We start from the raw sequence: 21,528 nt of genomic DNA, 5'->3' as shown, positions 1-21,528 counted from the left end.
GTACATTAATCTGTGTTTCTTGATTCATGTTTCATCAGCGCTGCCTAGTTTGACCGTTTGATCAGAGTTCACAAGTAGTGATTGACAGCTGCGTTAGAGTCTCCTCAGCTCTGATTTGTTGTTTTTCTTTGGGAACGGTCTAATTTTTTCAAATACCATTAGGAGCACTAAAACAAGGCAGAAGATACTGATATCAGATATCACTGAGTACGCCAGACTGAGCCGATCCAGTACTCATAATTTATTAACCAAGAAAAAATGTAACTTGCTTAACCTGAAATCAATTCTTTGCTGATGTAAAACAGCAGCCTTCACTGTGCTGTCACCCTGGCTGTGTCATGGATGCCATTGTTTTAGAGCAGCAAAGAAGAACTGATAGCAGGTAGTTTCTCACATGATAATAGCAAACAGCAGTGCAGTGCTAGTGGAGAGTGTAACAGTAATGGTAGTCAGAGCGAGGAAAATGTCTTTCAGTGGAAAATCCAATAAGTAAAACGGTGATATGTACAGTACATAAGGGTTCCGCTTTGAGGGGTAGCAGTACCCTAGTAGGGGGTGTGGTTAGCACACAGGCTGTCCACTGAGGAGACAGCAAAGAGAATATGAAATTGTTATTTATTCCTAGCTTCATTTATTTATGTTCTTTGTAACTGACAAACCGAATAATAAAAGAAAGTTATTTTGCATTCATTCTCTGTATGTGTTTGTTCATGTTACACAAAGGGTTTAACCTGAACCAGGCCATAAAACAAATATAGTAATCATATCACATCCATACATGGTCAGTACTGAACAGCTATTGATAATAATAATAATAATAATAATAATAATAAAAAATAACTGTATTTTTTTATCATGCTGGTATCTGATTGGTACTTGTATCAACCGATACCACAAGTTCAGGTATCGGAATTGGTATCAGGAAGGAAAAAACGATATCTGAACATCTCTAATTTTTTAACAGATGATCTGTCTCATGTGCAACTGTCAGGATATAATGACAGTTTTAGCAAATATGACAAAAAAGTTATTTGTTGTAACTGTAACTTTAAGAGACGTCCTGAGCTTTTTATATCAGAAGAAATCATCAAGTTTATCATCAGTTTGTGAGTAATAACAGTGATTTGATTTTCATATTCAAGTCCAAAATGTCCCTTTTAGCATTTTGATAAATATGGGCCCTGGTTTTTCTCAGCATGATAACAGTGATGCAATAAGATGATGAAAACACGTGAAAATACTCCAAGTGAAGTTTCTATTGTGTAAAGTCTGAAGCAAACACACTTTAAATGCCAAGTTGTCTTTATTAAAAAGCAGGAAATATGCAGAATAAAGTGATACAGAGCCTTATTATCCAATCATTCATTAACATTGTTGTTGAAAATCAGGAAATAAATGTTTATATTTAAAATGGTTTGATTTCATTGACAGCAAGTTATAATTACCAGTAGTTATACTGTAATATAATTAATCACATTGTTTTGTATAGCAAAAGATAAGAAACAAATTTAAAGAGGCAATGACCAAAATGATTTAACAATATTGTTGGACATTGCTTTTCACTTCAGTGAGTGTTGAGAATTCTCAGGCTTTCACTGATAGAAACACACGTACTCAGTGCTGCCTGAAGTGCCTTTGTTGAGATTTCTTTCAATAACAGTGACACCAGCCTTCTTGTACACTGGGACAGCAGCTATGTTGAGAAGCAGGGTGATGGCCTTAATGGGATTGTGGACTTGGTCTTTCTTGTACCACAGGAACACCGGTTTCCCGCCAGTCCCCTCGTTCAGGTTAACACTCACTGGCATATAATTTTGCTGCTGAAGGGTCTGATACTCGCTATCATCAGTGGAGACATTCAGATCACTGAGTGCACGCTGGGAGTCGGTGGTCTGACGATACCAGATGAAGACAAAGGATCCTCCTGCACCCTTGTTAGTATCTTCATCCACACGGATGTAACCATTCTTAAAGTGGTCGTGATCTGACCCGTAGGAATCAGTGGCAGTGACATCACAGATGTAGGTTTTTTTCTCCCTCTTCACCCAGGCGTGGATCCAGTTCCCTCCAGAATTGCGGTTCAGATTACAGGCCAATCTTTCCCAGTCATTCTCAAATTTCAGGGCTTCACTATTTAAATCTGTTGTGACATCAATGTCCACTATGGGAGTATTGTACTCTCCGGACCCTCTGAAGTACCAAAGGTAGATGAAGTCACCTTCTGCTCCAGCATTGAGATCTTTAGGGATCTTTGTGTACCCTGCATTGATCAATCCAACAGCCATGTCATCGGTGAATGTAAATTGGAGCTTGGTGATTGGTACTGACCCACGTTTGTACCAAATGTAGATGTGCTTTCCCCCTACACCTTTGTTCAGATCAACATTGATTTTGTTGAAGCCTTGGTGTTGGAGCTTTTGCTCATCAGCTTCATCAAGGGACACATCGACTTGTGAGATGTATTTGGCCATCGTGGGTAACTGCATTAAAGAAAGACAAACCATGAGTACACTGAATATGACAAGTTAGCAGCATGACTGTGACTTTTCAGGTGAGCTCCACTATAACGATTAGAAATTATTTCATCAGTTGTCAAATATGGATCACAATAACAATGTCTAAAATAAATTATTTTTGAAATGTGCCTGCATGCTGCACTCATTTACACTATTTACACTGAATATAATCAATTAACATCTGAAACAGGAAAAACTATTTTCCACAGCAAGAAAATAACAAATTCTTAATCACTTACGTGTCTGCTGACAGTGACTGGTAGAGCGGCAGTAAGAATTCAACTGATCTGCTGGATTCTGTTGTATTTACCACAAGTCAGCTGCCTTTATATAGAGATGTTGAAGGCCATTGGGTAATCACTACTTGGGAGGAGTCATATTCCAAAGAATAAAATAAGATAAGATAAGATAAGATAAGATAAGATGGACCTTTATTAATCCCCGGAGGGAAATTCAGGTGTCAAAGCAGCAACATCAGCAAACAGAGTGAATCACAGGAGAGGTAAAGGTATACAAAAATTATAAAGACAATAATAGAGATATAAAAGATACAGAGTGAATGGGTGAACATAGTGTGTACAGTCCGTCAATAAATAAATGTAGTATGTACAATAAATAAATAAATAAATAAATGTAATATGTACATATGTGCAGTCAGCAATAAAGTGGTATATAGGATGTATAGTGTAAAGTGAGTGTAAAGTGCGCCAGATAGTGCATGTTTAAATTTCTTTACAGTCCTAATAGTTGTCATATGGGGGTCAGCCTTGGTTGTGGAGCCTGATGGCTACCAGCATGAAGGACTGACCCAGGTGCTTTGTGTTGTGCCGAGGAGGGATGAGTCTGTGGCTGAAGGTGCTCCTCATCTTGACTAGCTCATCATGGAGGGGGTGGAAGGGGTTTTCCAGGATAGCGTCCAGCTTCCTCCTCATCCTGCCCTCTACCACCACCTCCAGACCGTCCAGCTCAGATCCAACCACAGAGCCAGCCTTCCTCACCAGCCTGTTCAGTCTGTTGGCATCCCTTGTGTTCATGTTACCCCCCCCAACATACCACAGCAAAAAAGAGAACACTGGCTACTACAGACTGGTAAAACATCTGCAGCAGCCTATTACATACATTAAAAGACCTGAGCCTCCTCAGGAAGAACAGTTTGCTATGTCCCTTCCTGTAGAGGGCCTCGGTGTTACCAGTCCAGTCAAGTCTACTGTTCATATGTACTCCCAGGAACTTGTAGGTGTCCACCACCTCCACCTCCTCCCCTCGGATGGTGATGGGAGTTGGGGGCCTCGTGCTCCGCCGGAAATCCACCACCAGCTCCTTGGTCTTTCCAATGTTGAGCTGGAGGTGATTGTTATCACACCACCCTATGAAGTTCTCCACCAGGTCTCTGTACTCCTCCTCGTTGTCATCTGTGATGCAGCTGACGATGGAGGAGTCATCGGAGAACTTCTGTAGGTGGCATGTACCCAAGTGGAAGCGAAAGTCGGAGGTGTAGGTGGTGAACAGGAAGGGAGACAGCACAGTTCCTTGGGGGGCGCCGGTATTGCTCACCAGCACATCTGACAGGCTGCCCTGCAGTCTGACATACTGTGGTCTGCTGGTGAGGTAGTCCGTAATCCAGGCCACCAGGCCATGATCTACCTGCATCGCTGAGAGCTTCTCAGCTAGCCGGAGTGGCAGGATGGTGTTGAAGGCACTGGAGAAGTCAAAGAACAATATTCTTACAGTGCTGTGCGGCCTCTCCAGGCGAGTGTAGGCTCTGTGGAGCATGTAGGTGATGGCATCATCCACACCGATGTTTTCCTGGTATGCAAACTGCAGGGGGTCCCGGAAGTCGCTCACAAGGGGCTTGAGGTGCTGCAGAACCAGTCTCTCAAAGATCTTCATGACGTGTGACGTCAGAGCAACTGGCCTGTAGTCATTGGGGGTGCTGGGGTGTCCCTTCTTGGCCACCGGGACGATGCAGGATGTCTTCCAGAGCTGGGGAACCTTCTTCAGCCTCAGGGAGAGGCTGAAGAGGTGCTGGAATGCTGCTGCCAGCTCCCCAGCACACGCCTTGAGCACCCTGGGGTTGATGTTGTCTGGTCCCCTGGCCTTGTTCACGCTGATCTTTGAGAGCTGCTTCCTCACCTGGCCCCTTGTGATGATCAGGGTGGATGTTGCAATGTCTCCAGGTGCAAAGGACATTCTGTGGATGTGATCCTCAGGGTAGGTATGGGGGGGGCAAGCTGCTGCTGCCTCCTGGGGATGGGTGCTGGGGGGAGGAGGAGAGGTGTGGAAGGGGGGGGAGGAGGAGAGGAATGAGAGGTGTGGAGGGGGGGCACTGGTGTTGGTGAGTGAGGACCCAGGCTGTCCTGCTGAGCTCATGAGGGTTGGTTGGTCAAACCTGTTGAAAAACAGGTTTAGCTCATTTGCATGTTCCTGGGTCCCCTCAACACCAAGGCTCGGCTGTTTGTAGCCAGTTATCTTCCTGAACCCCCCCACACCTCCCTGGAGCTGTCGGCCTGTAGTCTCCCCTCCAGTCTGTCTTTGTAGGTGTCCTTGGCCACCCTCAGCTCCTTCTTCAGCTCCTTCTGGACAACCTTGGCCCCCTCAATGTCCCCGGCCATGAACGCCCTCTTCTTCCTGTTCAACAGGGCTTTAATGTCCCCATTGATCCAGGGCTTGTTGTTAGGAAAGCAGCGTACCTTTTTGGTGGGTACGATGCTCTCCTCACAGAACCTAATGTAGTCTGTGATGCAGTGGGAGAGTCCATCGATGTCCTCACCGTGGACCCTGTCAAACAACTCCCAGTCTGTTGACCTGTAACACTCCCTCAGCTCCTCCTCAACTTCCACTGACCACTGTTGAACAGTCCTGGTGGTGGCGGGCTGCCTCCTGACAACAGACTTGTATGTTGGCACAAGCCTGATGAGGTTGTGGTCTGAACCGCCAAGGGGGGGGAGAACAGTGGCGCTGTATGCCTCCTTAATGTTGGCATACAGCAGGTCCAGGGTCTTATTGTGTCTGGTGTTACAGGTCACATACTGGGTGAAGTTCGACATGGCTCTGGAGACCTTCACATGGTTAAAATCACCATTTACAACGATGAATGCGCTGGGGTGCCTCGTCTGTAATCCCGCGACGGTGGAGTGGATGACGTCACTTGCCTGCGCCGCCACAGCAATCGGTTGAATGTAAACAGTAACTATGATGCAGTGTGAGAACTCTCGAGGCAGATAATATGGCCTCAAACTCACAGCCAGCAGCTCAATGTCCGGGGTACAGATGCGCTCCTTTACGGTGATGTGTTTGGGATTACACCATCTGGAGTTAACAAAGACAGCAAGCCCTCCGCCTTTCTTTTTACCGCTCTGTTTGTCTCTGTTAGTTCGCACCACCGTGAAGCCTTCCGGTTCCACTAAGCAGTCTGATATAATCCCCTTCAACCATGTCTCCGTAAAGCACAGCACACTGGACTCTCGGTATTCCCGTTGGTCTTTCACCAGGGCTGCTAGCTCGTCTGTCTTGTTGGCCAGAGATCTCACATTGCCCATGATCACTGAAGGCAGGACGGGTTTAAATCTCCTCCTCTCCTTCTCCCTCCTCCCCCTCACGATCACACCGGCTCTTGATCCCCGTCTGTGTCGCCGTATCTCAGCAGGTAAATCCTTTGGTGGCGCTGCTACTCGGTCCCGAAAGGCGAGGAGCGCTTCAAACGAATACACCGTCCGTTGTCCGATCATGTCCGTTTGTCAGGCTAACTAAATATAATAACTAAATAAGACGGCTGTGAAAAAGGAAACTATTTACATAAAGTGTGCAGTATACTATCACTGACAAAAACTAAGCGCAGTAGAAAGTTAAAAGTAACGAAAAAGTAGCAAAAAAAAAGACAAAGAAAGTAGAAACACGGAGAGCTACTAAGTACCTTACGAAAACAGTTTAAAATCATGATTTCTTCATGTAAATGTCGTCACACTCAAACTTTGACTTACTGGAAAAAGAAGCACCAAAGCTACCTTGGCCAACACCTTGTGTGTGTGTGTGTGTGTTTGTGTCTACCTCCTGAGCTCTCTTAAAGAGCATTTTTATATCAGAAGAAATTATCAAGGTAATCTGAAGTTTTTTGCATTGAGATCCTTAGGGATATTTATGTACCCTGCATTGATCAATCCAACAGCCATGTCATCGTTGAATGTAAATTGGAGCCTGGTGATTTGTACTGACCCACGTTTGTACCAAATGTAGATGAACTTTCCCACTGCACTTTTGTTTAGATCAACAACGATTTCCTTGAAGCCTTGGCGTTGGAGCGTTTGCTCATCAGCTTCATCAAGGGACACATCAACTTGTGAGATGTATTCGGCCATTGTGGGTAACTGCATTAACCCTCTGAGACCCACGCGATCCTGACCAACTTTACTATCTTTCAAAGGCTGTAGCAGGTTCCGTTTTTGACTTTGGACCAAATTTTGCCGAGGAAAAACTGATATGGCCATTTTCAAAGGGGTTCTTTGACCCCTTTGAAAATGGCCATATCTGAGCTGCATCTCAAAAGCTCTAATATAATGATGAGAAATGATGTCATCAGTTGTTAAATATGGATCACCATAATGATATCTAAAATAATATTTTAAATTTGCATGCATGCTGGACACTTTTACACTATTTACACTGACTACAATCGATTTAGATCTGAAATAGAAAAACGTATGTTCCACAGCAAGAAAATAATAAATTCTTAAACACTTACGTGTCTGCTGACAGTAACTGGTATGAATCAGCAAGTCAGCTAACCTATTGACCGAGATGTTGATGGCCAATGTGCAATCACTACTAGTGAGGACTCATATTCTAAAGAATGAAAGAAATTCTTAATCACTTGGGTGTTTGCTGAAAGTGAATGACGAGTCAGCAAGTCTGCTGATCTGCTGATATAGGAATATAGAAATGCCTTAGAACACTTGTTGCACTTTACTGTTGTGAAATTACTTCATCATTAAATTGTGGGAGATAGGTACGTGACAGGAGTTGGTTCCAAACCCATCTATGATCTAATGATGGATTCTGCAGAGTTTACTCGGCTTTATTCCTTGTTAATAAAGTCTTGGCATCGCAAACCGGACTGGAAGAGATCACCTTCGCTGTGCCCAGCATCCAGGACAAACTACTGTAATGGTGGCCACCTAAAAAGCTAAGCAATATTTAGCTTTATTTTAGAAAGGTTTTTGTGGTACGACCCAGGCTCGGGCTAAGTGGTAATAGCACTAAATTTCTCCAAAGAAATAATCTAATGTTACAGATAAAGAGTGTGTTTAAAAGCATTTGAATCTTAAATCTATTGCATTCTGTTTATAACAGTGCTGGGAATAGTTCTCCAAAGGAAGCTTGAGTAACAAGTAGGAGAGATACTATTTGTGAAAAAGGGAGACAGCTAAGTCCAAAATAGGCAACGTCCTAATATGTTTAGATATATTAATAGTCGGAATAGCATATTTAGGCAGTGAAAATAAAAGCCTATGGTTACGGCTCCTAGAAGAGGATCTCTGCTCGGATAGGTCACGTGTAAGAGTCCTATGGATATCGCTTCCATGAGGGAATGGCTACGCGGATGGGCAAAAAATTCCTACAGATTACAGGGGGAGGGGGGCGCGGTATTCTGATCAATGGCAAAAAGGTTGTATATCCTATACCGGATTGGCACTAAGAGTGATCTGGTGGATGGGGTACGATCGTCTGTGGACCACTGAAAGGAATAAATGAGTTCTGAAACAATAGTTGCTTAAATAAGTATACTATTGTGTAAGAAACAGCATGATGGAGTGAGGTGCTAAATAAGCATTGGAATAAGGCATTCTTGAGATAAAGGAGTGTAAGGAAGAAATTACTAAATTAGCAATTGGGTAGGTGAGAAGAGGGAGAAAAGAACTACAACTATATTTAGGATTAGATTTCTATGATACAGGCACATTTATAATATACTTACACAATCAGTACACACACACACGCACATACTTACACAATAAGTTTACACACCCACTGCACACACACACACACACACGCACACACACACACTCTATCATACACACAGGGCAAATACACTTTCCTGAAAACAATACAATACAATAGGGAATAGTAGCACTGAGACAAGTCGAGTGGGAACCAAATAACTGCAAATAACAACATCGGTTACTAAAGCCGCCTTTTGTTTGGTGATATCTCTTGCTTTGATTGGCGTGCTTGGTTTTTTGTCCAATCACTTGTACAGCACTTTGAATTGCATTTTGATTGAGGAGTGCTGCACGAGTTTGATTGATTGACACTCAAGGTCAGAGTAACAATATTTCTACATGTCAATTTGCACGCCAAGACTTTGAGATACAGCAAAATTTCCACATTACCTGTAAAACATTTTAGGGATTTAGCACCCGTTGCGCCAAAAAGACATAAAATGAATGTCCAAGTAGTGGGAAAAGTGAATAAAAGGTTTGAGGAAGAGGAGTGTCATATCGCAGCTGCAAAGCAAATCTTCCACGTCCGAAGAATACGATGGCGTAAACTAATGAGGGCATACCGACCCATGATTTAATGATATTTGTATCATCATAAATGTCTGTGTATAAAAGGTGATATCTGACCATTTACACTCAGACTGTTCCGCAGAGATGTCTTGGTTGTTTTCCATGTTAATAAAGTCTATCAGATCCACAAGTTCGGTTCCACAGTAGTTTGTTTCTCTTAAATGTATTTGTAATTCCGCCACACCGGAAGTGGGCGTGGTTTATACTGGAAATCACATTAAATCAGGCAAATATTGTATTTTCCAACCTAATATTCATTGGCAGGGCAATTTTTTTTGCCTTCAAAGCATCACATTGATTTAATAATTATGAAATATATTTCCATATCATCATACTGTGCTTTTCTACGGAGCCCCACAGACCCCGAGGAGAAAACTTGTATTAACTCGTTCCCTCAAGTTGGGTAAGTTACTTCATAGTGCACTTCCTCCAATCAGTCCTGACTGTCCACCCATTGCTGATGTACGGAGCCCCCCTAGATGATGTACTTCGGCAAAGTTGGAAGTATTTGGACAGATTCAAACTTCCCGGATCAATAACTCATAACAGAAACGTTGTTAAAACACAAACGACGGCTCTTTATAACCGTAGTAAGGTAGACAACGAGCTACAACCTCATTTTAATCAACACATAACACATTACATTGGTCTCTATGTGCAGCCGGCTGTGATACGAGTGGTCAGGGACCGTCTACAAAGTGCAACACTGAAAAGAGAAAAATATTCAATTACTTCAGTATTATACAGTGTAGAACCACCAAAATTACTTCACACATCAATGATCTCCTCATAGTTGTATTACAAGACTTAGTTTGGAAAAATATGCGTTTGCATAATTTTGGTAAATTTCTTAATGGGAAAAATATTCAATAACTTCACTTTTATAAAGTGTAGTGCCATCAAAATGTCTTAATTAGTTTAATAAGTATAATCAGGAAGAGACCATTGATGTGTTAAGGAAAAATCTGTTTTCATCACATTATTTGTGTTTTCCTGAATAACAGATTCGAATTCGGGATGCATCCCTAATATAAATAAAGTTGTCTTTACTTTGCTGTGATGTTCATTACAACAGTTACTGTCTCTTTATCTGGATGGTTATATTTTTTTAATTCTTAACACTTTTAGACAAGATAGAATTATAATAAAAATGTAGCACCAAAATAATCAGTTTGTAGCTAAATGTCTGCATAGAACTTCAACTAATGCAAAAATACGTGCTCTCATGAAGGTGAAATCATAAACTTTAACACACATGCACATGCCCACACTGGTTCCCAATTATTGTTTTGTTCAGTTCTGTGTAAGTCACGCCTGCTTTGAGTAAAATAGATAACAATCTGCTTGGGAGGACTTTTAGGAAGAATTGTGGCTCAAGAAAAGTTCCTCTTTTATTTCTTAATACTTCTTGCTCATGGGAACACATGTGTTTGTGTGTGTGTGTGTGTGTGTGTGCAGTGGGTGTGTAAACATATTGTGTAAGTATGTGTGTGTGTGCACTGATTGTGTAAGTATATTATAAATGTGCCTGTATCATAGAAATCTAATCCTAAATATAGTTGTAGTTCTTTTCTCCCTCTTCTCATCTACCCAATTGCTAATTTAGTAATTTCTTCCTGACACTCCTTTATCTCAAGAATGCCTTATTCCAATGTTTATTTAGCACCTCACTCCATCACGCTTTTTCTTACACAATAGTATACTTATTTAAACAACTATTGTTTCAGAACTCATTTATTCCTTTCAGTGGTCCACAGACGATCGTACCCCATCCACCAGATCACTCTTAGTGCCAATCCGGTATAGGATATACAACCTTTTTGCCATTGATCAGAATACCCCGCCCCCCTCCCCCTGTAATCTGTAGGAATTTTGCCTCTCCGCGTAGCCCTTCCCTCATGGAAGCGGTATCCATAGGACTCTTACACGTGACCTATCCGAGCAGAGATCCTCTTCTAGGAGCCGTAACCATAGGCTTTTATTTTCACTGCCTAAATATGCTATTCCGACTATTAATATAACTAAACATATCAGGACGTTGCCTATTTTGGACTTAGCTGTCTCCCTTTTTCACAAATAGTATCTCTCCTACTTGTTACTCAAGCTTCCTTTGGAGAACTATTCCCAGCACTGTTATAAACAGAATGCAATAGATTTAAGATCCAAATGCTTTTAAACACACTCTTTATCTGTAACATTAGATTATTTCTTTGGAGAAATTTAGTGCTATTACCACTTAGCCCGAGCCTGGGTCGTACCACAAAAACCTTTCTAAAATAAAGCTAAATATTGCTTAGCTTTTTAGGTGGCCACCGTTACAGTAGTTTGTCCTGGATGCTGGGCACAGCGAAGGTGATCTCTTCCAGTCCGGTTTGCGATGCCAAGACTTTATTAACAAGGAATAAAGCCGAGTAAACTCTGCAGAACCCATCATTAGATCATAGATGGGTCGGTATGCCCTGATATTAGTTCATGTCATCGTCATCCTCGGACGTGGAAGGTTTGCTTGACAGTCATTTGATGACATGGCAGTCATTTGGAACCAACTCCTGTCACGTACCTATCTCCAACAATTTAATGATGAAGTAATTTCACAACAGTAAAGTGCAACAAGTGTTCTAAGGCATTTCTATATTCCTATATCAGCAGATCAGCAGACTTGCTGACTCGTCATTCACTTTCAGCAAACACCCAAGTGATTAAGAATTTCTTTCTTTCTTTAGAATATGAGTCCTCACCAGTAGTGATTGCACATTGACCATCAACATCTCGGTCAATAGGTTAGCTGACTTGCTGATTCATACCAGTTACTGTCAGCAGACACGTAAGTGTTTATTATTTTCTTGCTGTGGAACATACGTTTTTCTATTTCAGATCTTAATTTATTATAGTCAGTGTAAATAGTGTAAAAGTGTCCAGCATGCATGCACATTTAAAATATTATTTTAGATATCATTATGGTGATCCATATTTGACAACTGATGAAATAATTTCTCATCAATATATGGCAGCTTTTGAGATGCAGCTCAATACTGTGTCAAATTATTCTAGTCATGAATCTGAAATAACCATGAATTGATTATTTAGAATAAATTGTAAAAGTATATAATGGGTTAAAGCATTATGATAGAAGTATATGATGGACATCCCCATGCTCTATTATGTCTCATAAGTTGTTGCAGAAATTTTGCGGTTGATATCATTTGATGCACAGATTGAGAATTGATAAAAATTATCATTAATCCCTCCAAAATACCACATTAAGACACCAAGACCTTGAGGAAAACCATAGAAACAGCCATGCCGTGATTTGGTATCAAACACTTTTGACATTTGGAGATTTCTGCAAGAATTGCATTTTTCGGTGGTTAGATGGTGAGCACTTCTGTTCTGGAAACTATGCAGAAACCTACTTATTGTCAATCTAGCAAGGAAAGCCATCCATCCTCTGAATGCTCTAGGTCTTTAGTTTGTGGCTGTAAAGTTTCATGAGGTTGTGATTATCCTAGAGGTCACCACAGGTCATTTTACACTGTGAGGCCAAATTTCAAAATGGGGACTAACATCATCACACATGAATAAAGTTGGGCTTATTGGATCCACAAGAGGCTCAGCTTTACAGTGATACCCAATTTATGTAATTCTAAGACTGTTTAGGGACCCCAGAATGCGGAAATATTCCAATACACCATCTTTAGAACAGGCAAAAATAACACATTTATACTGCATTAAAACAACTGCATTGTTTTTGCACAAAACTGCACATAGCTGTGATTATCATAAAGTGGCCTTGTCTGTAAAGGGGAGACTCGTGAGTACCCATAGAACGCACGTTAGTCGCATATCTTGAGGTCAGAGGTTAAGGGATAAACTTGATGATTTCTTCTGATAAAAAAAGCTCAGGACTTCTCTTAAAGTTACAGTTACAAATAACTTTTTGTCATATTGCTTAAACTGTCAAATATCCTGACAGTTGCACATGAGTCAGATCATCTGTGAAAAAATTAGAGATGTTGCGATATCATTTTTTCCTTCCTGATACCAATTCCAATACCTGAACTTGAGGTATCGGCTGATACCAATCACCGATCAGATACCAGCATGATAAAAAAATATACAGTTATTATTATTATTATTCAACAGCTGTTTAATACTGACCATGTATGGATGTGATATGATTACTATCTTTGTTGTATGGCCTGGCTCAGGATAAACCCTTTGTATAACATTAACTAATACATGCAGAGAATGAATACAATATAACTTTACTTTATTATTCGGTTTGTCAGTTACAAAGAACATAAATAAATGAAGCTTGCCATGATGAAAACAGTTGAGCCAAAACCAAGCACCGCCCGGAGCAGGTCTCGAACATAAACACATACACACACACAGAGAGAGAGAGAGAGAGAGAGAGAGAGAGAGAGAGAGAGAGAGATGAGTTTTCATGACTTTTGAGGACATTACTTTGACATTCACTTCCTGGAGACTTACCCTACCCCTAACTCTAACTGCTACTTGCCTAATCCTAGCCCTTACCCCTAATCTTAACCTAAACATAACCTTACACTAACCCTAAACCAAGTCCTAACCCTAAAATATAATGATTTACATTATGGGGATGTGCATTTTGTCCCCATTTGGAAGGACAGTCCCTACAATGTGACTGTGTAAACAGGCTTAGGTCCCCACAGCGTTGGTAATACAGACCCACACACACACACACGCGAGTGTATGGATTAAGAAAAAAGATGCAGGACCTGTTTTCTTTCCCCTCCATTCTGACCTACTTTTTTTCAGGAGGAGCGCACCTGAGATGGTGCGCTGATTAAGGGAGGGAAGATAAAAGGGCGGAGGGACGGGGCGCACACTCTCTGGCACTCAGGCTGCAGCCGGCAGCACTGCTCGGGAGACTCCCGTCTCCATTGTTTAGTTGTTTTGATCTTAGATGACCTTTTTCCCAGCATTTAGTTTGTAACTTTGTTTTTGGGCTGGAGATCTCCAGTAGTTAAGTTTCCGTGCTTTTTGGTTTAAGTTAGGCACTTTTGAGTTTAGAGGGATGAGCTGGGTGCGACGATGGCCCACTGCGTGGCTGGCCCTGCGACTTCCCCTTCTTTTGTTCATTTATCTGGGATCTCCAACCTTTTTTATTTACTCAGTTACATTTTTGATAGTTACTTTTGTCCTGATTTAAAATAAATTGATTGTTATATTTTAACAGAACTGTCTCTTGGCGTCCTTTCATATGCTTCAGTCTCTCCAGAGCCTTTGTTTGTTTGAGAGGCCGTGATACCGTGTTGGAGGCGAGGCCCCATTCATTCCTATAAAAGATGCCAAAATGGTTCAACTTCCGAGTGGAAAAGTACCCGGATCTTCCGGCGATCTTCCACATCCACTGGGCCCATGGAGCAGGTGCAGTAGCGTCCGCTCGGTCACATGGCTTGGTCACTGGGTCACAGCCGTCACATTGTCGTCAAGGCTTGCTCACTCTGCCTCCCAGCCCTCACTCAAGCCTCGGTCTGGGTCTCATTCACATGAACACAGGAAGGAAAATAGCTCTGGATTCAGCTGTTAGTGTATTTTACAACTTTTAGCCCAGCTTTGCTACAGGACAAGCTTTCCCCACTGAGCTTGCCTGACTCCACCTGCAGGTGGATCACAGACTTTCTAACTGATAGGAGTCAGCACGTAAGGCTGGGGAAGCAAGTCTCCGACACCCAGACCATCAGCAACGGTGCCCCCCAAGGCTGCGTTCTCTCCCCACTGCTCTTCTCCCTGTACACCAACGGCTGCACCTCCAGACACCAATATGTCAGGCTCCTTAAGTTTGCAGACGACACCACCCTCATCGGCCTCATCTCAGAGGGTGATGAGTCTGCCTACAGATGGGAGGTTGACCATCTGGCATCCTGGTGCAGCCAGAACCACATGGAGCTGAATGCTCTGAAGACAGTGGATATGGCAGTGGACTTCAGGAGAAACTCAGCCCCGCTCCCCCCCTCATCCTGCGCAGCTCCCCAGTTAACATGGTGGAGTCGTTCCGTTTCCTGGGCACGACCATCGCCCGGGACCTCAAGTGGGAGCTAAACATCAGCTCCCTCACCAGTAAGGCCCAGCAGAGGATGTACTTCCTGCGGCAGTTGAAGAAATTCAACCTGACACAGACCATGATGGTGCACTTTTACTCAGCCATCATCGAGTCCATCCTCACCTCCTCCATCACCGTCTGGTTCGCCGCTGCAACCGCCAGGGACAAGGCCAGGCTGCAGCGGGTCATCCGTGCTGCAGAAAGGGCGATCGGCTGCAACCTTCCCTCCCTCCAGGAGCTGTACACCTCCAGGACCTTGAGGAGGGCAGGGAAGATTGTGGCCAACCCCTCCCATCCTTGACACCATCTCTTTCAGACTCTGCCATCTGGCAGGAGGTTAAGGTCCATCAGGACCAAAATCTCACGCCACAAAAACAGTTTTTTCCTCATGGCAGTGGGGCTCTCCAACAGCCCCTCCGCCCCCCTGTGACTGTCTCTCCCTCACACACACACACACACACTACTGAACTTGAGTAGGGGCACAAAGTGGGCCATCATGCCGAACTGGTCTACCACCGTCAGAATGGTGGTGGGTCCGTTGGTCAGTGGCAGACCTGTAACAAAGTCCAAGGAGACGTGGGACCAGGGACGATGGGGCACGACAGAGGTTTGGCGGACTGGATATAGTCAAGGTTCTTATGATGATTCCAGGCCAAGAAGGGCAGCTTGCTTCCCTTGAGCCAGTGACGCCATTCCTCCAACGCCAGCTTTACAGCCAGCATTTCCCAGTTCCCAATGTCGTAGTTCCTCTCCGCCGTGGAAAGTGGCATTGAGAAGAAGGCGCAGGGGTGGAGCTTCTGGTCGTTGGCAGCCCGCTGGGACAAGATGGCTCCGACCCAAACGTCGGAGGCATCCATCAAACTGTCTCTCGGGGTCAAGAACTTAACGGTTGGGAGTGGATTTGAACCGGGCCTTAAGGTTCTGGAAGGCCTCCTCGGCCAGAAGTGAAGTGAAATACAGTACAGAAATGAAGCCATAATATCCCGAAAACGGGAACATCATTTGAAGCCAGAGTCTGCACGATAGTGATGGAGCAGTGTAACCGCGGTATCAAGGGTCAACTGCCCGAAAACAATTGCGAGCCGAGCACAGCAGCAGCGTCATGACTTCCCCATGAACCCCTTTTTATAGCATCAAATAACTAATTAAAAACAAATTTCAGAAAAATAAACACTTGAACATACATCAGCGTGTTGAGAACTACCTAAAATGACAGAAACCATCTTCGGGAAAAAAATACTTAGCAGGTAATGGACACAACATGCTCACAACTAAAGTGTTGTGAGGTATATGTGAAACCCTGTCAAGCTCTATGTCATCCAGCAATTAGCCGCAAAAACTTGATTCAGATCAGTAGAGAATGACCAACATGGTTTCCCCAGCCCACAAACACAAGCCTGACAGACTGCAAACAGCAGCTTTAAATACTCCATGGTCAAAACCACTGAGACATTAGCAAGGGTCGGACAAAGCAAACAATTAAAGCTGTCAAGCAACATTAGCTTTTCAATGAAGCTTTTCCTGCATAATAACTTTACAAAAGTCACATTCCGGTCAACATTAATCGAAAATTAATTAAAATTAAAACCAAAATTCAAAGAGAACACATTGCTCCCTCCCTCCCTCCCTCATATTTCACTCGGTATTGTCCGGATTGCCATCACCTGGTAGAGCAAAGGGTGCTTAGGTGCACACAATCATGCCGCAAAAATGATACCAGAGAAACAAATACGTGAATTAAACATTGTATATTAAGCAAATATATTAATCAACTGAAGTGGGTGCAAACTCTAGAAGATGTACTGTATGTATATTAAAACCAAAAATCATGTCAAACTATACTAAAACTATATGGTTCAAAGACTTTTCAGCAGACCCTCACAATCACACACAAAGGCTTTTATGGCAACTCAAGCAAACCTTTTTTAAGTCAGTTAGGTAAGCTTTACTATAAACTAGGCCTGTCAATCGATTAAAATAATTAATCGCATGATTGGCCATGGTTAATCGACATAAATCGCAAATTAATCTCACATTTTTTATCTGTTCAAAATGTACCTTAAAGGGAGATTTGTCAGGTATTTAATACTCATATCAACATGGGAGTGGACAGATAAACTCGAAAAAAAAAGTTTGGAAACTTGTGTTTGGTGGATTATTTCTCTGTTGTTACAATGCTAATTGGCATTGTATTTTATATCGTTGGAAAGCCTGTTTATTTACCTTCACAATGATATCCAACTTGTAAGGATCATGCATTTGTGGGATGAGCAGCACAGCTGATTATGTAGGTAGTGCCCAAGTCAAATTTGCCAAAATTCTCTGCCAATGCTAAACGGTGTATTCTCCTGTTGGTATTGACTCTTGTTGTGAGTTGTTTGGTGGATTGGATGATTGAACTCTCTATCAGTAACAAGGAACAAACAAGACATATTGGCTATTTTACACTTTATTCATTTAATACACCGTCAGGAGCCTCAGTAGCGGTGGAAGATCCATACGCAGCCACAACAGCCTGGCACCTCCTCCTCATGCTGGTCACCAACCTGGTCACACGTTGCTGTGGGATGGCATTCCATTCCTCAACCAGGATTCGTTGCAGGTCAGCCAGCGTGGTTGTGTTGGTCACTCTAACACGTACAGCACGCCCAAGTTGATCCCACAAGTGTTCAGTTGGGTTGAGGTCTGGACTCCCGGCAGGCCGTTCCATTCTCTCTACTCCCACATTGTGGAGGTAGTCTGTGATAACCCTGGCTCTGTGGGGGCGAGCTTTGTCATCTTCGAGGAGGAAGTTAGTTCCCAGATTGTGGAGATATGGGATCGCCACTGGCTGCAGAATCTCATCCCGATATCTCACTGCATTGAGATGGCTTTCAATGATTACACGCCTTGTTTTGCCAGTGAGGGAGATGCCGCTCCACACCATGACACTGCCCCCACCAAAAGCTGTTATTCCATTGGTGCAACAATCAGCATAGCAGGAGAATTGGCAGAGAATTGCGCGCTACCCACATAATCAGCTGTGCTGCTCATCCCACAAATGCATGATCCTTACAAGTTGGACATCATTGTGAAGGTAAATAAACAGGCTTTCCAACGATGTAAAATACAATGCCAATTAGTATTGTAACAACAGAGGAATAATCAACCAAACACAAATTTCCACATTTCTTTTCCAAGTTTGGTAACATTTGTCCATAGCACACCAAAAGAAACTCAATCGAGTTGATTTAAAAAAAAATTTCGACTAAAGATTTTACATTTCCTCAGTTCTATTCATTAATGCTTTTCTTGAGGGTTTATAATATAGTTTAAATTGAAACCTACTGATGATATTGACACATTTAGGCTAAGTCAGCCCATTCTCATTCCCAGGGCGTTAAATACTGAGGCCTTGTCACGGCCGTCAACGTTGCGTTACTGCCGCACAAGGCGCCATTTAGCGCCGGTATGAAACGCACCGCACATTCCATTAACTATATTATAAACCCACCCGCGGCAACAGTAAACACTCCGAGAAAGTGGAGTGTGATGTAGTTTAAAGAGCCAAAAGACACACCAGGTGGAGGTGTATGGGTCCAAAAAACACAAGGCTTTCATCCAGGAGACCGCTGTTCATGTGCCATGCGTTAACCTTCACTTTCACGTTACAATCAGCTGTTCGTTCGTGTCCCGTGTTCACAACGTTCAGTGTCATTTTCACTTTACAAACATAGTCGTTTTTAAGTCCAACCATGTAGTTCTTTCCTAAACCTTAATATAGTGGTTTTGTAGCCTAATCTTAAAGTGATGCCATGGGTAACTATAGCGGTTTTGATGCCGAAAATAAAGTGACGCCAAAGGGTGGTATGTGATGAGTTGGGATGAGAATGTGTTGGCTGAGTCCACATTGTGTTGAGCCATGCAGCTGCAGCTTTAACTTTTTCACTAAAGAGCAAACTGATACAAATATAGAAAGGGAAAATGCTTTAAAGGAGTACACAACAAATTTTGCATATTGAAGAATAACAAATATAGACAGTGAAAAATACAAAGCTTGCACTCGGACATCATGCAATGCTCTCAATCAATTAATCCCACGAGAAAGCCAAAACGTAGGTAAAGTTTACGTCTTGTTATGTGATTTCAAAGCGTCATCCCGTAATGAGTGTTAGAATCCTTTGGAGCGTTGCAGTGATGAGCGCACTTAATGTAAGGTTGAATTCAATTCAACTCTGAACTGACTGCATTTACTATGTATGGTAGCATAGCAACAGTTTCTAGGATAGACAGCCCGCTGTGCAATGGTGAGTGTAAAACCTGTTGTTCTTTGTCTACCTGGAACCTTCTATGATAAGAGATCGTTATGAAGTGACATGCCTGGTTAGTACTGAGAGCCCACTGATGCCCAACTATGACTGTATGTACTTTATTTTATGGACATGTAGAGTGAATAGCTTCATTATATGGAATGAAATGAAGGCTTTAATTACACTTTGCAGTAGCTGAATTAAATTTTGAATTAGGATTTGCATTCTTTTATTCATATTGAAGTAACCTGTGGACTTTTTTTTTGTTTGACAAACAAAAGTTGCATTCAGTGTTACTCACAAAAGGACATTGGGATGAACTGGAAACAACATTGCTCTATAGCGCTACTAGTGGTGAAAAAATCCTCACAGCAGCCCTGTCTCCTAAAAATGACGTTCCCATATGACTAAACTGCATTCTCAATTAAATTTGGAGGGAAAAGTATTTTGTCGCGGATTACGTTTGTCTATGATATATCATACATGTTTGTAACGATAGTCCACGGAAGGCCCCAGAAAGTGACGTAGTACCATGAGCTACATGCAGAGCAGCTGACATAGTTTATTGAGCGACAGTTAATGAAAATTATGTGGGTTAATAACATTATTGAAAGTTCCGTGTTATAATAATGATATCTATATTAAAAGTTACATGTTATAATAATGATAATATTATTAAAAGTTACATGGTATAATAATGATGTTATTAAAAGTTACGTGCTATAATAATGATAACTTTATTAAAAGTTACGTGTTAAAATAATGATAACGTTATTGAAAGTTACGTGCTATAATAATGATAACTTTATTAAAAGATACATGTTATAATAATGATAATGTTATTAAAAGTGACGTGGTATAACAATGAAATTATTGAAAGTTACGTGCTATAATAATAATGCTTTTGAAAGTTGCTTGGTAAAATAATAACTCTATTGGAAGTTATGTGGTATAATAATGATAACGTTATTGAAAGTTACGTGGTATCATAACAATAACGTTATTGAACGTTACGTGGTATAATAATGATAACGTTATTGAAAGTTACGTGGTATCATAACAATAACTTTATTGAAAGTTACGTGCTATGACATTGAAAGTTACGTGGTATATTAACAATAAGGTTATTGAAAGTTACGTGGTATAATAATGATAATGTTATTGAAAGTTACGTGGTATAATAATGATGTTATTGAAAGTTCCGTGCTATAATAATGGTAATGTTATTGAAAGTTCCGTGCAATAATAAAGATAACGTTACTGAAAGTTACGTGGTATAATAAAGATAACGATACTGAAAGTTACGTGGTATAATAACAATAACGTTATTGAAAGCTACGTGGTATAATAACGATAAAAACCAGGAGACTGCTGTTGATATCCCGTGTGAAACAGACATTAATTTTAAGCCAAACCAAGATGAGTCAGTAGTTTTGTTGCATCTTTTTTGTTTCAATTTACAACGCGTTAACCTTGTGTACCTGTTTTAAACTGTGACCGTAATCCGAGAGAAAATATGTTTCCCTCGAAACGTAATTGAGAATGCAGTTTAGTTAAAGGGGAATGTAATTTTGTAGGAGACAGGGTTGACAGGACCTTTAAGTAGAAATGCATCATACTGGTCTTACATTTTTAAAACAATTCCAATACTTAGGTGAGTAATTCAATAACAAAAAATTGAGGTCATTTTGTGTTTAATGTTAAAAATGCAAAACAAATGTTTATTGAGAACAACAATATGCAATTATTAATTATGCTAATTAATAAGACTTGAGACATTTAAAATGAGATGTCTGATAGATCTTAAATATTTTAAAGCCAGCAAATGTCAAATGTATTTAGTCTCCTAATATCTCCTGATTGCTGACTTAAATGCCATTGTTTTCAGTTTTATGTACCGTGACAAAGCTTTCATCTCCATTACAACATCATTGAATGTTTCTCGGCAGCCATCAAGTGAAATGAGCGCCAGAATGACGTGGAGGGGGACACGTCCTTCCATCCAAAGGTCTGTGGGAGTCCTGGGTCCTGTTCCTTTTTCCCATTCTCTCTGTGTGTTCCTCTGTGCG

At 41.7% G+C, this 21,528-nt stretch overlaps 1 protein-coding gene across 1 annotated transcript; it reads right to left on the bottom strand.

The window, feature by feature from the left end:
- Positions 1 to 1,284: 1,284 nt before the first annotated feature.
- On the bottom strand, positions 1,285 to 2,890 carry LOC119477415. Its single transcript, XM_037751509.1, has 2 exons — positions 2,756 to 2,890; positions 1,285 to 2,480 (listed from the first exon to the last, which is right to left on the bottom strand). The coding sequence occupies exon 2, from the start codon at positions 2,469 to 2,471 to the stop codon at positions 1,593 to 1,595; it is 879 nt and encodes a 292-aa protein (XP_037607437.1). The 5' UTR covers positions 2,472 to 2,480; positions 2,756 to 2,890; the 3' UTR covers positions 1,285 to 1,592.
- Between the last annotated feature and the right edge of the window lie 18,638 nt (positions 2,891 to 21,528).

Source organism: Sebastes umbrosus, chromosome 18 (assembly GCF_015220745.1).
Source record: "Sebastes umbrosus isolate fSebUmb1 chromosome 18, fSebUmb1.pri, whole genome shotgun sequence".
Lineage (NCBI taxonomy): Eukaryota > Metazoa > Chordata > Actinopteri > Perciformes > Sebastidae > Sebastes > Sebastes umbrosus.
Note: the sequence above shows the minus strand (reverse complement) of the source record. Positions and strands in the feature narration are given on the sequence as shown.

What these genes read in the sequence shown, in the direction of transcription:
- LOC119477415 (XM_037751509.1), bottom strand. Translation starts at nt 2,471, where the DNA reads ATGGCCAAATACATCTCACAAGTCGATGTGTCCCTTGATGAAGCTGAT.